This window comes from Rhinolophus sinicus, linkage group LG09, assembly GCF_036562045.2.
Source record: "Rhinolophus sinicus isolate RSC01 linkage group LG09, ASM3656204v1, whole genome shotgun sequence".
In the NCBI taxonomy this organism is placed as follows: Eukaryota; Metazoa; Chordata; class Mammalia; order Chiroptera; family Rhinolophidae; genus Rhinolophus; species Rhinolophus sinicus.
In genome coordinates, this window is record NC_133758.1 from 91,690,276 (window position 1) to 91,705,279 (window position 15,004).

The 15,004-nt window shown below is 31.0% G+C and overlaps 1 protein-coding gene across 1 annotated transcript in view; it reads right to left on the reverse strand.

Annotated features, from left to right (window-relative positions):
* Nucleotides 1-2,907: 2,907 nt before the first annotated feature.
* Nucleotides 2,908-15,004, reverse strand: part of VWDE (von Willebrand factor D and EGF domains) — an 85,218-nt gene continuing 73,121 nt past the window's right edge. The window contains exons 26-32 of the mRNA XM_074340785.1: nucleotides 12,005-12,100; nucleotides 11,805-11,900; nucleotides 8,601-8,696; nucleotides 8,401-8,496; nucleotides 7,543-7,638; nucleotides 5,172-5,275; nucleotides 2,908-3,224 (exon numbers count right to left, since the gene is read on the reverse strand). Of these exons, the coding sequence (XP_074196886.1) occupies nucleotides 3,210-3,224; nucleotides 5,172-5,275; nucleotides 7,543-7,638; nucleotides 8,401-8,496; nucleotides 8,601-8,696; nucleotides 11,805-11,900; nucleotides 12,005-12,100 (599 nt within the window). The 3' untranslated portion in view covers nucleotides 2,908-3,209. The remainder of the gene's footprint in view (nucleotides 3,225-5,171; nucleotides 5,276-7,542; nucleotides 7,639-8,400; nucleotides 8,497-8,600; nucleotides 8,697-11,804; nucleotides 11,901-12,004; nucleotides 12,101-15,004) is intronic.

Sequence of the window (15,004 nt, forward strand, 5' to 3'; positions counted from 1 at the left end):
CTTTTCTCCTTTAAGGTTTTCAGTATCTGTTTTCCCCCCCTATTTAACATGTTGTTTAATATTTAGGCTACTTCATCACATTTTGGAATTAACTGGCATGCATATTGTAACAAACAAATTAAGTGGTATAAAGAAAAACAAAATTTTATATTAATTTGATTCATATAAATATATATGGTTTAAATTCTAACCCATAAATATTTTTAAAACATTTACATAGTTATAATGGTGTTTGTAAAATGTATATACTGTGTATAATATGTTTATGTTTCCATTATGGGCTCTAAATATCCCCAAATAGTTCTAACCTGAAATTTAAAATTTTATCATTTTTGTTGCAATTGGGACAAGTTTTATAATGTGTGAATATAGAAAATAAAATACATTTATAATTATATCGAAAATATTATGATACTTTAACATTTTAGAATAAGGGGTATTAGGCATATTTTGAAGTTTAGAGAAATGCTGTATTTTAAATAGAGGATCAAAACAGGTAAGGATTTTTGATAACACATGTATTTCATGTAAAACTTAATATGAAGAAACACAAAATGGTCAAGGGTATTTAACAATATCTATTATATGAATTCTTTTTGGAAAAATGATTTATAAGATAAACACTGAATGTTACACATTTTAAAGTACTCTTGCATAAACAAGAGTTATCAAACAACCATTATCTGCAATGTATTTTCCAAATAGATTTTGTGTGAAAACTTTTTAATAGATGTGAAAATATCACCAAGAAATAAACAAAAAATTAAAAATCTTTCCCACAAATTTATTAAATTTCTTGCTTTTCTAAACTCACATTATATTTCTAAAATGTTACTTTCATTTGCATGAGTCATTAGCTTTTATAAAAAATGTTTTTATTTAAAATCTGTAAACCATAGCATTTCTTTATTATTAGCATATACAGGCCCATTAAATCTATTTTAAATGGATAGTCTACTGATTAATATTTTAATTGTAGCTTGGGATTCTTGGTATGGATTTAGGAAATGTTTATGAAAGATTTCAAGTACTGGTTTAGACATTTCAGAATCAATCCCTGAGCAATTATAATGTTTTCACCATAAGATGTATACATTGAAAATTAATTAAATAAGGCTAGTGATAAAATTGCTATGCTGTTTATCAAGCAAAGCTGTCAAAAAGATGGATATAAAATTGTATTTATTTTCATAGTAGGAATATCAATTCCAATTATAAACTTTAAATAATTACTCATTTTTGTCTAATTTTGTATTGCTAGTACTAATGTTTTCATAAGAGCTTAAAATTTTAAGTACACACCAATTACAAAAGGTTTATTTTGCATTTATGTTTCTGTATTTTGGGGAACAAAATAAAATATAGTGAAATGTTATATTCTCTTAAATAATTCTTTAAAACTACCTTTTAGCAAATATGAAATGATAAATTAAAAATCTCATTAATTCTGACATTGAATGCTATTACTTAAAAAATTATCAAAGTTAGCAATAATTTTATTTTAATAATGTCTACTTTATCTTATAGTTTAGACATGGCTTAGGAATGCTCACCTTTCTACTTAAATAAACAAAATGAGTTTTGTAAACATATGATTTAAAATAGATATGTTCATAAGTAATGGGGATGTAATGTACAGCATAGGGAATATAGTCAATAACATTGTGATAGCATCATATGGTATCGGATGGTTCCTGGACTTATCATGGTGATCACTTCTTTAGGTATACAAATGTTGAATAACAATGGTATACACCTGAAACTAATATTGTATATTAGCTATATTTTAACAAAAATCTAAAAAAAATAGGCATGTTCAAATAAAATGAAATGTTTTCTGAAAGACAAATGAAAAGTTTGAAATCAAATGTGAGCTAGTAGGAGAAAAATTTATAACTGTAAGTAATCTATAATTATTTGCATCTCTGAGTCAAATCTTTCGATTGCATGTATATTCCCTGTTGATGTTACCTACTTCCCTAACAATTCATGTCATTTAATTTTGCTTTTATTAAACATACATTTCTCTTTTGATATTTGTGATAGCTTCTCTCTTGCTTCTACACCAAAATAAATCAAGATACCCAAAGAATGGAAAGATGAAACAGATATATTCAGGTTCTTTTTACACATAGATACAATGATCAAGTAAGTCTTTTAAAAACAAAGAAAAAAAATCATTATTTCTTCTCCCTTGTCCAGAAATGGTGTAGGTGAGAGCAATAGAAAGACTGGAGGGGAAACACAGACAAAATGAAATATGGTGTTTGTATCACTGAGAAGTGCTGGCTTTTCTCAGGAATATAGTCCAAAGCAATAAGATGCAAAACATTTAGTACAGCTTGTGTTAACAGCTCACAGGTCCCCTTGACATCACTGTCACTTCCTTCTAAGGCTAGGAACTACATTTTCCAGACTCCCCTTCTCTGTGTGGTTCTGAGTTAGAGTTAGCCAATGAGAAAAGCTTTCTGGAGAGTTAGAAAATGGAAATAAATAGGAAGCCATTATTTTTTTTCAGAGGGATTTGCAGCTATATACTTAATGATGAAAGATTCACAGTGGCTTTTCAGCAAATTTTTTATAATTACACGGTTTGCCTGAGATAGTTGGTGGTATTTTTTAAAGTTTCTCAAGTATTACAGTAGCTCCAGGAAAGCTTCTGAAAAGCACTAGTTGGTGCTGTAATCTGACATTTTTGGTATCAACCTCTTTGACCTTCAGCAGCTGCTTTCTTGACCTCTACCGGTACTGTCCCCCTCTCACTCCAACTCACCCCCTCCTTACCCCCAGCTTATCCAATATTCCTGCAAATTCCTAATTCTGTACTAAACATTTTATGTCAGAATACATCAAGTGGCTTCTATTATGCTGACTGATCCCTGATGATAAAGATACTGTCACAGTAAGGACTGGGAAAATACTCAGTTTATTAAATATTCTGAATGTCTGAACTATCAGATACATCATCTCAATATGTAAATATCAAATCACATTTCAAAGTCAAATTTAGATTACCTGGATTTCTTCTTTGCTTTTCTCTAACAATGGCAACTAAAACAATTCTGTATTTTATTAGTTTCTTCAGTCCTTAGAATAGTTTTTTTTTTAAATGATGGTCAAAGAAACTTCAAGTAGTTATCTTCAAATTTTTATCAATAAAAATTTATGTTCTTAAGAGATACGCTTGTAATTCATATACTTGATATTATTCAATGGTATTTTATCTGTAAAAGGAAGAGGGAAATCAAGTTTCAGTGAATATTAGAAAACCGTTTAACCTTTACTCATTTGCTGCCTCCTGTCCTCTGACATGATACGTAAAGCTCTCTAGGTTCTATATTTGCTACTAGAGACTAAATACTGCTTTTATAACGTTGCGATGTAATCAAGATCATATTTAAAGATCAAAGCAGTTGTGATCAATGGAGCTTGGGTACTATAGGACTTCATCTCGGCAAATAGTTACATTCAAAAAACATCCATGTTCAATGAATCCAAATATTTTTTTCTGATATCCTTCAGGAAAAGACCATTGATATTCACAGTGAATTGCAACATTTCTGTCAAATCTTTTTCCATCCTTCTCCTTCTCCACTTCTCTTGATTCCTCTACTCATGTAATAACTCATAACAAACTTACTGTTTTCTATATACTGGGCACTGTTCTAGGCACTTCACACTCCATTCAGTGATGACACCATTGGGCAACAGGGTAAAGCTAGAGTGAGAATTGAAGTAAAGAACCTGGGAAAGCAGGTTATAGTAAATCAGGACATATAGTCCTTGAGCTAGTCTTTTGTGTTTTCTTTTTCCTTCCCCATGACCTTCTTCTCTTTCTTTCCTTAATGTTGTTCCAGTTGCCATCTCAGTAGCAACACTAATGGGGATAGAGATGATGCTATTGATCTTATGAGAAAGGATTCAGATGGTAAGGAACTCAAGGTTTTATAGTTATTATTCTCAATATTGTTTTGCTCATTAAATAAGTACTCAATAATTTTTGTTTTCTGGTTTTCAAACCATAGTAGTATTATGATATCATGATCTTTTTTTTCCCCAAAATGAGTACCATATACTTCCAGGATGAACACCACCAGTGCTAGGGGAAAAACATGTATGCATCCACTTTGCCCCTAAGCCAGACTGATAGATACAGTATTACACTTCAAGAAGAAAATTCTTTATCATTTTTCAACTTATAGTACTCCAAAATACTTTGATATTTACGCTCCTTAGCCTTTTTGAAGTGCTAAATGGCATGTAATTGCTTTTTCAATTAAACCTACTACAGATGAATTTTGAGCAATTTTTGAGAGCTTCAATTTTTTTGTGATCGTGAGAGCCACCCTGGTATGTGTAAGAATTAGGACTGAAAAAATAATCTCAGCTTTTAATATTTAACAATTTACGATTAGAGACCAAACAAAATTCAGTTTAATCTTATAAGCACAGATATGGTCACAGAGTTTTTAAAATTAGTGTTTATATAGCACTGGCCTTGCAAGTAACTGTGGGGCGATTTCAGAAATTCTACGAAAGTTTCTATTCTTCCTTTGCTTTTTTGATTTCCGAAATACAAATAAATCCTAATTCTAATAATAGGTAGAGGTTTTTTTTTTTTTGCTTTTCCTGAATGGATTTTAATAGGGAGAAAATGAAGAGAAAGAACTACTTTCATGGGGAAAAAATTAGGACAGACAAGGCTTAATGACACATGACCCACTAAAAATGTTTAGGGGATCCCCAACTCAACAAAGTAGTGATTCATTGATTTAAAAGTGGTAGATTTTTTTTAAGAGGGTGAGTGTGATCTTTTTATCTAACATTTGACCAAAATGTAAATTAATGGTGTCTTAAATCCATATTGGGGAATATTTGCTCTCTTTCAGCTCCAGTGCCATGAACTACTGCAAAACATTTGATAGTTATATCTACACACGGAAATTTCTTAAGTGCACGTCAAAATTTTGACTAATAAGATAACTCTATAATGACACAGAATAATATTATTTTTAGTTTTAAAGACAAATAATAAATCTTTGCATGTCTTTTATTTGGAAATAAAAGAAAATAAAACATTATCAGGTAGGTGTCAATTACTAAGTAGAACATCTGAGTAGATAGCAGATGTCAATATCTAATATTTATTTTCTATTTAAAAAATTAAATACCTGTATTTTATTTTCACATTTGACTCCAGAATATCCAGTGCGGCAAGAACAGACATTGGGAAATACACATCTGCCTCCATAAAGACATTTTTGATTGCAAATTGCTGCAATACACAAATTTTTACAGTGACCATTTTTTGACACAAATGCTTGTGGCATATTCTAGTCCAGTAGTCTTAAGCCATTCAACAACTTGGCTACAAAAATCGTCATAAGAATCTATGAATGACCAGCTGCACTGCCATCTTCATGCAACCAGAGCGTATACATACACACACACACACAACACCCCAAACTCAACACAGCAGTTTTACAATGTCTATACAGACGTTATTAAAGAAAACACAATTTTCATTGGTTACATTTTAAAGCATTTAAAATATATCTTTTAGTTTTCTTTAGAGAGGAGATTCAAGTCAGTAAGAAGATAGCATTCATAATTTTCTTTTTAACAATTTAGCAAAAATTTGAAAGAGACCAGTGTATGGAAAAACAGACAATTTTATATACCATTATTAGAAGTTTAAAGTGAAATAATTCTATTGGAAACGTCTTAAAGGCTTTCACACAGTCTGTACTAGAAATTTTTCCCTTAAAATCCCTCCTAATGAAATTTTAAAATACCTCTATCTCAATATATCTCTATTATCTATCTATCTATCTATCTATCTATCTATCTATCTATCTATCTATCTATCTATCTCTATCATCTATCTATCTCTATCATCTATCTATCTATCTATCTATCTATCTATCTATCTATCTATCTATCTATCTATCTATCTATCTACTCACCTACAGAGAGAAAATTTTTATAATAGTAATAACTAAAATATTCCACAGGGGAAAGTTCAAGTGAATTATTGTGATTGATATTGAACTCAATCCATTCAAAATAAATGCATAAACGAAACAAAAACAAACTAATGGATGTGGAGAACAAATTGATGGTTGCCAGATGGGAAGAGGGCTGGGGGACTGGGTGGAAGAGGTGAAGGGATTAAGAAGTACAAATTGGCAGTTACAAAATAGTCATAGGGATATAAAGTACAGCATAGGGAATGTAGTCAATAATATTGTTAATAACTATGAATGGTGCTAGATGGGTACTAGACTGATCAGGGGATCACTTCATAACCTATGTAACTGTTTAACCACTATACTGTACACCTAAACTAATATAATATTGAGTGTCAACTGTAATTGAAAAATAAATAAAAGTTTGAAAAATACACATAAAGTTTCTGCTAAGTTTAAAAACAGGGTGCACATCTTCAGGCTGTGCTCAGAGTACCTCCATCCAAAGTCATTGGAGCATATTTCCACATGAATATGCTTTTGACATCTCATCATCCTCTCTCCTAGTCACATAGTGTTCTCTCCAGAATGAGTAGCCCAAATTGAGGTTGACAACTTTTTTCTAGCATTTTATCATATATACTTCCAAAGAGAATTACTGATTTTTGAGCACATATTTCTTATATAACTACGAGCATTTAATGTATTCTTTGATAATATTTTCCGAGGATGAGAAATGTATAAATTATAATAATAATTACTATTAAAATAAAGTCTAAGAGTCATGAAAATCATATGTAGCATCTCTGATACATGGAAACAGATGTGATTCATAATATGTTGACAAGCAGGGCAGGTATTTCTACATAGTAGAAAGGCACGGTCATTTTTCAACTGTGTAATTTCAGTCAATACCCTTGATTCACCAGTTTTGAAATTATGTAATTATTGATCATTTGAAAATATTTTGAGGGGATTTCCAGTTTTCCCATTAAGTTAATCTTCCTCAGTATTTTAGCATGCTATTTCAAGTTTTCATAAATTTAAAAATTGCATAAAATTTGATTTTCCTCTATATCCTGAGATCTCATCTATGTAAAAATTTATGAGTAAAACTGTAACAAATGGAAATATATTAAAATACTAAAATCATAACAGCACAAATTAGTTCTAGGTGGTGGAATTTGGAGTGATTAATTTTTAAAAACTTTATCCTATTTTCTATGATTTCCATGATAAATATGTATTTACATTATAATATGAAAAAAATATTTAAACTATATGTTAAAACCTTCTTCAGCCTACCTAAGAGAACTTTGCTGGCAATTCATAGACCATAATTTGGAACTATCTATGTCCCACAAAATATTAATATATTATACCATATGTTTTTTTCTCTTAAATGGGTATAAAAATGGATGAGATTTCCTTGTATTTCTAAAATCATTTTTTTCATGGATCAACATGCTGAAATTTTTTTCATGTGGATTTCTCCTAATGCTACACTTCCTTTAATAATTATAACAGATTTGGGTTTAGAACACATAGTAGAAAACAAATTCTGTAGGCTTACGTATTTGACACTGCATTCCTTCCCATGTGGTAGGACAATGACATGTACCAGGAGCAATACATTCACCACCATTTTTACATTTCTGAAAGCAGATAGCTGCAAATAGAAATATAAACAAGTTGAAAATATAATTTGCTAGTCAAATCCTATCATAAACCATAAAAATTTTCATTAAAAAAGAGAAAGTTAAAAATTAGTGATTGAAGCATCTTTTCCCTTAAAATTTTATCGAGAACATTTCCAATGTCACTATTTATGCTTGAAAAACATAATTTCAATGTTTGTATAATGTTCCATTGATAGAAATCACTGTGATTTAACTTTGCACCAATTGTTAAAACATTTATGTGGCTTCTCATTTGTCACTTTGACTAATATAATAGCTGCTAATTTTAATTAATAATTTATGAAAAGAAAAAAAATGAAACATTTGAATGAGGTTAGCTAAGCATTCCAAAAGTTAGCCAGATTTTAAAGCAGGGGCACGCCACCTTTGGAGGTTCTAAATTGGATGGTCTGATATGGGGCCATGGAATCAGAAATTTTTTTCAAACTTCCCCTGACTCCTGCTTAAGAATAGAAGACCAGGATTTAAAGACTTGTCATTTATCCTAGCAATTGTAGTGGACAGTCTGGAAAATACAGTATACCCTCTTCCTCTGCTAACTTGAAAGAATAGGTGGAAAGGATTTGGCATTTCACTCTTTCTATTTCAAAAATGTATCTCCTAAAATAGAAACAAATAAGCAAAAATAAAAATCAACAAATAAAAAGCAAGGAAAATGCTACTTGTCTTAAATTCTGACTTATGTTCTCAAGATAATGTGAGCTTTAGTTTCTTAAGAGTATTCCACTTACGTGTGTTGCATTGTTTCCCTCTCCAACCAGAAGGACAAGAGCAAATGTTAGGTCCTACACATTTTCCGCCATTCATGCACACGGGATCACAGATACCTTAAGGTAAAAGGATGAAATATCAGCTCTTAAATGGCAATCATTTTGCTATTTAATGTATTTGCTTTACCTGTAGTTGGCAAATACGTATAGTGTTGTCTTACATTTTTGGCATCTCCTACCGGTGTATCCTTCACGACAGGCACACACATTACTTCTTATGCAGTGACCACCATTTTTACAGGGAGGGTGACAGATAGCTGAAAGAATACATGGCAGCAATCTGTGAATATTACACATGCAGTTATTATATATTACATATTGCATCATGTTCTTGTTATCTACAGGGACACAAGGCAGAGAGATGTGCTATTAAAATAAAAGATCACAACTGCAAGTCATTGAAACTGTCCTTTCTAAATCATAAAATACAATGCTTACAGCTATAAGCTGCTAGTAGGTTATCACAATTTGAAATGTATTGGCGACATGTTTGTAACAAATGGAGTGTTGGGCATTATAGTGCACTTATTATAAACCTTTTCTTATGTTTCCCCATACTTTGAAGTAAAGAGTGTAATTATCTGGTCAAAACCAATAAAGTAAGTCAACACCTCGCTCAAAATAAGAATTTATTTGTTCCTATGAAAATTAGAAAAATCAGAACAATATATCACATAATATTTAGAAAGTATTTTTAACATTTGAATACCTACTGAGCTCATAAAAGCAGAGCTTTATATGTGACATTTTGTGACTGCTTTGTAAAAATATTTTTAACAATAAATCTTTCTTTTTGTTAGAAATATTTATTGAATGACCTTGAATATGCTATAGTATCTGCTATATATATATGATTTTGTTCCAAGAAGAGCAGAAACTAGTATTTATCATCTTTTATGGGAGGATTATTATTGTTTCCTGCTTCTCCCAAATATGACAATTAAATGCAGTTACTTTAAAATTAATAATACATAGGCAATTTTTAAATTCAATTTTCCTGAAATGACAAATAAGTGGGTTTTAGTTTGTGTTTTAAAAGTGAATGTCAAATTAACTGGTTTTGGTAATAGTGCCATTGTAGACTGACTCCCGTTTGAATTAAATACACCTTTAATATTTATTAAAGCTGCTTTCTTTATTTTCAAACACTGTAAAGAAAATTCAACTGATTTCAAATGGATTTATAAATGAGAACAATGTAGCACTTGTGTAAAAAAAACAATATTACTGAATGATTTGGGCATATGGATAATTTCCACTACTTTAGGCTGAGTCTTTGCTGGTTTAATGCTTGAGTCTACTCTCTCTGGCATTTTTATTGCTATTTTTTATTATGGAGAAATGCTCTTACATTTTCTCCTTCTTGATCTTTATACAATTTAAGATTAATTCTATTTATTAATAAAAATGTATTATTTTCATTGTAAAAAACATAGAAAATACCTATGGTTAGAAATTTAAAACTAAAAATAAATAAAAGGAACAGAAGACCTAGTTATGATGGATGAACTTGGTATATTCAATACTCATCCATTCCACAAAACTTGAGTATAAAGATAAATACTACATTTATACAAAAAATATGTGTAATAAAATATATAAAGATGGCATAAAACTTAGGTTTAGTCATGCCCACCCTAATCCCATTTTAGGAAAAGAACGTTTAGGAGAAAATCTACCATCACGTATGTATTTAAGAAACTCTCTAGGCTTCAAATGAATCTTCCACCAAACTCCAAACTGAGCCAAGTAATCAAGCCTCACCTTCCATGTGGAATGGGCTCATGGCATTCAAGGGATAGTTGGAAGAGTGTTGGAAGATGTATTGAATCATCTCTCCAGCCACGCATTTAAGCTTTATTTATTAATAATGTAGTTTAACTCCTTCATGATGTTTCTAGCTCAATTTCTTTCTTTTTTTTTTATTTTATTAAATTTATTGGGGTAACAATTGTTAGTAAAATTACATAGATTTCAGGTGTACAATTCTGTATTACATCATCTATAAATCCCATTGTGTGTTCATCACCCATTTCTAACTTCCTTTTTTGAAATTTTACAGAACGAACAGTATGTGCTCCTCATAATTTACTTTTAACCATAGTCTGCCTAATTGTATTCAATGGCTTTTGATGTGTGTACCTACCACTTTCCCTTTCCACTATTTGGGCTCACGTGAGTTTCACGAGGGCATGTGATCTAATAAGAATAATGACCATGTTTTATTTCTTTTGCATATTCTGTAACATGTCTTAATGACAATAACATTACATAATGGTAGCTAGCCATGTGCTGATTATCTGTGAAGATGGTCACCTACCTGTGTGTCTCACTTGTACCTCAGAGCAACTGTTTGGTTCAAACTTGAAAACCAAGATTTCTGAGGCCTTAAACTTGAAGTAAATTTCCAAAATCTATGCCAGCTATGAAGTTGTAGAGACTAGCTAATTTCAAAACCTGCTAACATGACATGTTCAACAGATAATTTTTAGTTCAACGTGATAATTTAGAGAATTCCTTCCTTTCCCAGGTATACATATAAATTTTAAAAGAGAACTTTTCTAACTATTATCTTACATCTATTGAAAGTAGTATGAGAGATGTAAACTTTTCATTCCCCTTCTTACATTCTCCACTCAACACTATACCTATAATTCATAAAAGTATGTTTCAACATAGTCTCTTAGTTTTCAAGATTCACCTTGACTTTGTCTTTACTTCCTTCCATTTTGCAAACTGGTTCCTTAAAGGAAATCTGAATTAGAGGAATTCATTTCCTATGCTCACATATCTAGTATTAGAATGATGTTTTTTTGTGTGTGTTTTTCTGCCTCAGTTACAACTTAAGACTCCTAGCCAACCTCCAAATAAAATAACGGAATCCAATTAAAGTATAATCTGGCAAGGAGAGTATAGATTTTAGGAATTAAATCATGACATGTTCTGACATGCTTTTACTAAAAATCTAACCTATATTTTGCATAAACTCAAAAATATAAAGATACAGAAAATACATTTCAAATTTTGTTTATTGACATTAAATCATGCCGACACTGACTGCCTCAGGCCACCCCCATTATTGTGAAAAATATGTAGCATTAACTATATGAGGGAAAGTGTTAAAATAACAGGTCATGAAGGGGAAAATGATGCATCTTTATGCTCCCTTACCACTTTGCCTAGTCTTGTGCACAGCTGGCTCTTCATAAATGTTTAATGAAACTAAAGTGAAGAGAGATCATGAGATAATAATGGACATTAGATTGACCACAAATAAAAAACAAGGAAAATGCTACTTGTCTTAAATTCTGACTTATGTTCTCAAGATAATGTGAGCTTTAGTTTCTTAAGAGTATTCCACTTACGTGTGTTGCATTGTTTCCCTCTCCAACCAGAAGGACAAGAGCAAATGTTGGGTCCTACACATTTTCCGCCATTCATGCACACGGGATCACAGATACCTTAAGGTAAAAGGATGAAATATCAGCTCTTAAATGGCAATCATTTTGCTATTTAATGTATTTGCTTTACCTGTAGTTGGCAAATACGTATAGTGTTGTCTTACATTTTTGGCATCTCCTACCAGTATATCCTTCACGACAGGCACACACATTACTTCTTATGCAGTGACCACCATTTTTACAGGGAGGGTGACAGATAGCTGAAAGAATACATGGCAGCAATCTGTGAATATTACACATGCAGTTATTATATATTACATATTGCATCATGTTCTTGTTATCTACAGGGACACAAGGCAGAGAGATGTGCTATTAAAATAAAAGATCACAACTGCAAGTCATTGAAACTGTCCTCTCTAAATCATAAAATACAATGCTTACAGCTATAAGCTGCTAGTAGGTTATCACAATTTGAAATGTATTGGCGACATGTTTGTAACAAATGGAGTGTTGGGCATTATAGTGCACTTATTATAAACCTTTTCTTATGTTTCCCCATACTTTGAAGTAAAGAGTGTAATTATCTGGTCAAAACCAATAAAGTAAGTCAACACCTCGCTCAAAATAAGAATTTATTTGTTCCTGTGAAAATTAGAAAAATCAGAACAATATGTCACATAATATTTAGAAAGTATTTTTAACATTTGAATACCTACTGAGCTCATAAAAGCAGAGCTTTATATGTGACATTTTGTGACTGCTTTGTAAAAATATTTTTAACAATAAATCTTTCTTTTTGTTAGAAATATTTATTGAATGACCTTGAATATGCTATAGTATCTGCTATATATATATGATTTTGTTCCAAGAAGAGCAGAAACTAGTATTTATCATCTTTTATGGGAGGATTATTATTGTTTCCTGCTTCTCCCAAATATGACAATTAAATGCAGTTACTTTAAAATTAATAATACATAGGCAATTTTTAAATTCAATTTTCCTGAAATGACAAATAAGTGGGTTTTAGTTTGTGTTTTAAAAGTGAATGTCAAATTAACTGGTTTTGGTAATAGTGCCATTGTAGACTGACTCCCGTTTGAATTAAATACACCTTTAATATTTATTAAAGCTGCTTTCTTTATTTTCAAACACTGTAAAAAAATTCAACTGATTTCAAATGGATTTATAAATGAGAACAATGTAGCACTTGTGTAAAAAAAAAAATATTACTGAATGATTTGGGCATATGGATAATTTCCACTACTTTAGGCTGAGTCTTTGCTGGTTTAACGCTTGAGTCTACTCTCTCTGGCATTTTTATTGCTATTTTTTATTATGGAGAAATGCTCTTACATTTTCTCCTTCTTGATCTTTATACAATTTAAGATTAATTCTATTTATTAATAAAAATGTATTATTTTCATTGTAAAAAACATAGAAAATACCTATGGTTAGAAATTTAAAACTAAAAATAAATAAAAGGAACAGAAGACCTAGTTATGATGGATGAACTTGGTATATTCAATACTCATCCATTCCACAAAACTTGAGTATAAAGATAAATACTACATTTATACAAAAAATATGTGTAATAAAATATATAAAGATGGCATAAAACTTAGGTTTAGTCATGCCCACCCTAATCCCATTTTAGGAAAAGAACGTTTAGGAGAAAATCTACCATCACGTATGTATTTAAGAAACTCTCTAGGCTTCAAATGAATCTTCCACCAAACTCCAAACTGAGCCAAGTAATCAAGCCTCACCTTCCATGTGGAATGGGCTCATGGCATTCAAGGGATAGTTAGAAGAGTGTTGGAAGATGTATTGAATCATCTCTCCAGCCACGCATTTAAGCTTTATTTATTAATAATGTAGTTTAACTCCTTCATGATGTTTCTAGCTCAATTTCTTTCTTTTTTTTTAAATTTTATTAAATTTATTGGGGTAACAATTGTTAGTAAAATTACATAGATTTCAGGTGTACAATTCTGTATTACATCATCTATAAATCCCATTGTGTGTTCATCACCCATTTCTAACTTCCTTTTTTGAAATTTTACAGAACGAACAGTATGTGCTCCTCATAATTTACTTTTAACCATAGTCTGCCTAATTGTATTCATATGCTATTGATATTGAATGTTTCTGTTAGTTCACTCTAGATTTACTTTAATTTGTTCATTTATACCTTGTCATAAAAACATTTAATGTGTCTCAGTTTATTAATAATTATATTGACATCACCCAGCATGTATTCTTTAAAAATATTTTTAAAATAACAAATTTGTTTTTTAAAAATTTTATCCATTTTAGGAATACCATTTTATAAACTCTCCACTTAAGAGTTCAATCAAAACAATAAAATTATATGGCTATAGATATGTTTTTTGTTTTTTATTAGTTTCAGGTGCACAAGACAAAGCAAAACTTAGACGTTTATCATTTATATCCCTCACACTGTGTGAACCCCCCTCCGCCCATCCACTATCCCTCTGTACGTTCCCCAAATTAATTTTCAAACCCCCATGACCATCTTGCGGTTACCGACTATTTTTCAAAACCTCTCACCTTCCCCTTATCCCCACCCCCCCGCCCTTCTAGCAACCCTCTGTTTTTTCTCCATGTTTCCAAAACTGTCTCTGATTAGTTCATTCACTTATTCTTTTTTTTAGATTCCGCATATAAGTGAGATCATATGGTATTTGTCTTTTTCTTTCTGACTTATTTCACTTAACATAATGTTCTCTAGGTCCATCCATGTTGTTGCAAATGGTAAGATTTCTTTCTTCTTTATGGCTGCATATAGATATGTTTTTAAAAATCTCTTTTTTGGGCGAGGGGCATATAATCAATAATGTTGTACAGATTTTGTAGGGTGTCAGATGGGCACTTGTCTTATTAGGGAGACCACTACAAGGATGGTGTAGGTGTACACTAAGCTGAATAATATTGAATGTCAACTATAATTTAATAAATATGTAGTCAAGGGATACGGAATACAGCATAGGGAATAGTGTCAATGGAATTGCAACCGCTATATAAAATGTCAGAAGGGTAACAGATTGGGAGAGAGGGTTACCACTTTGTGAGGGATAAAATGTCTAACTATTATATTGTTCTGTACACCTGAAACTAATTTTTTAAAAAATCATTTTTTAGGT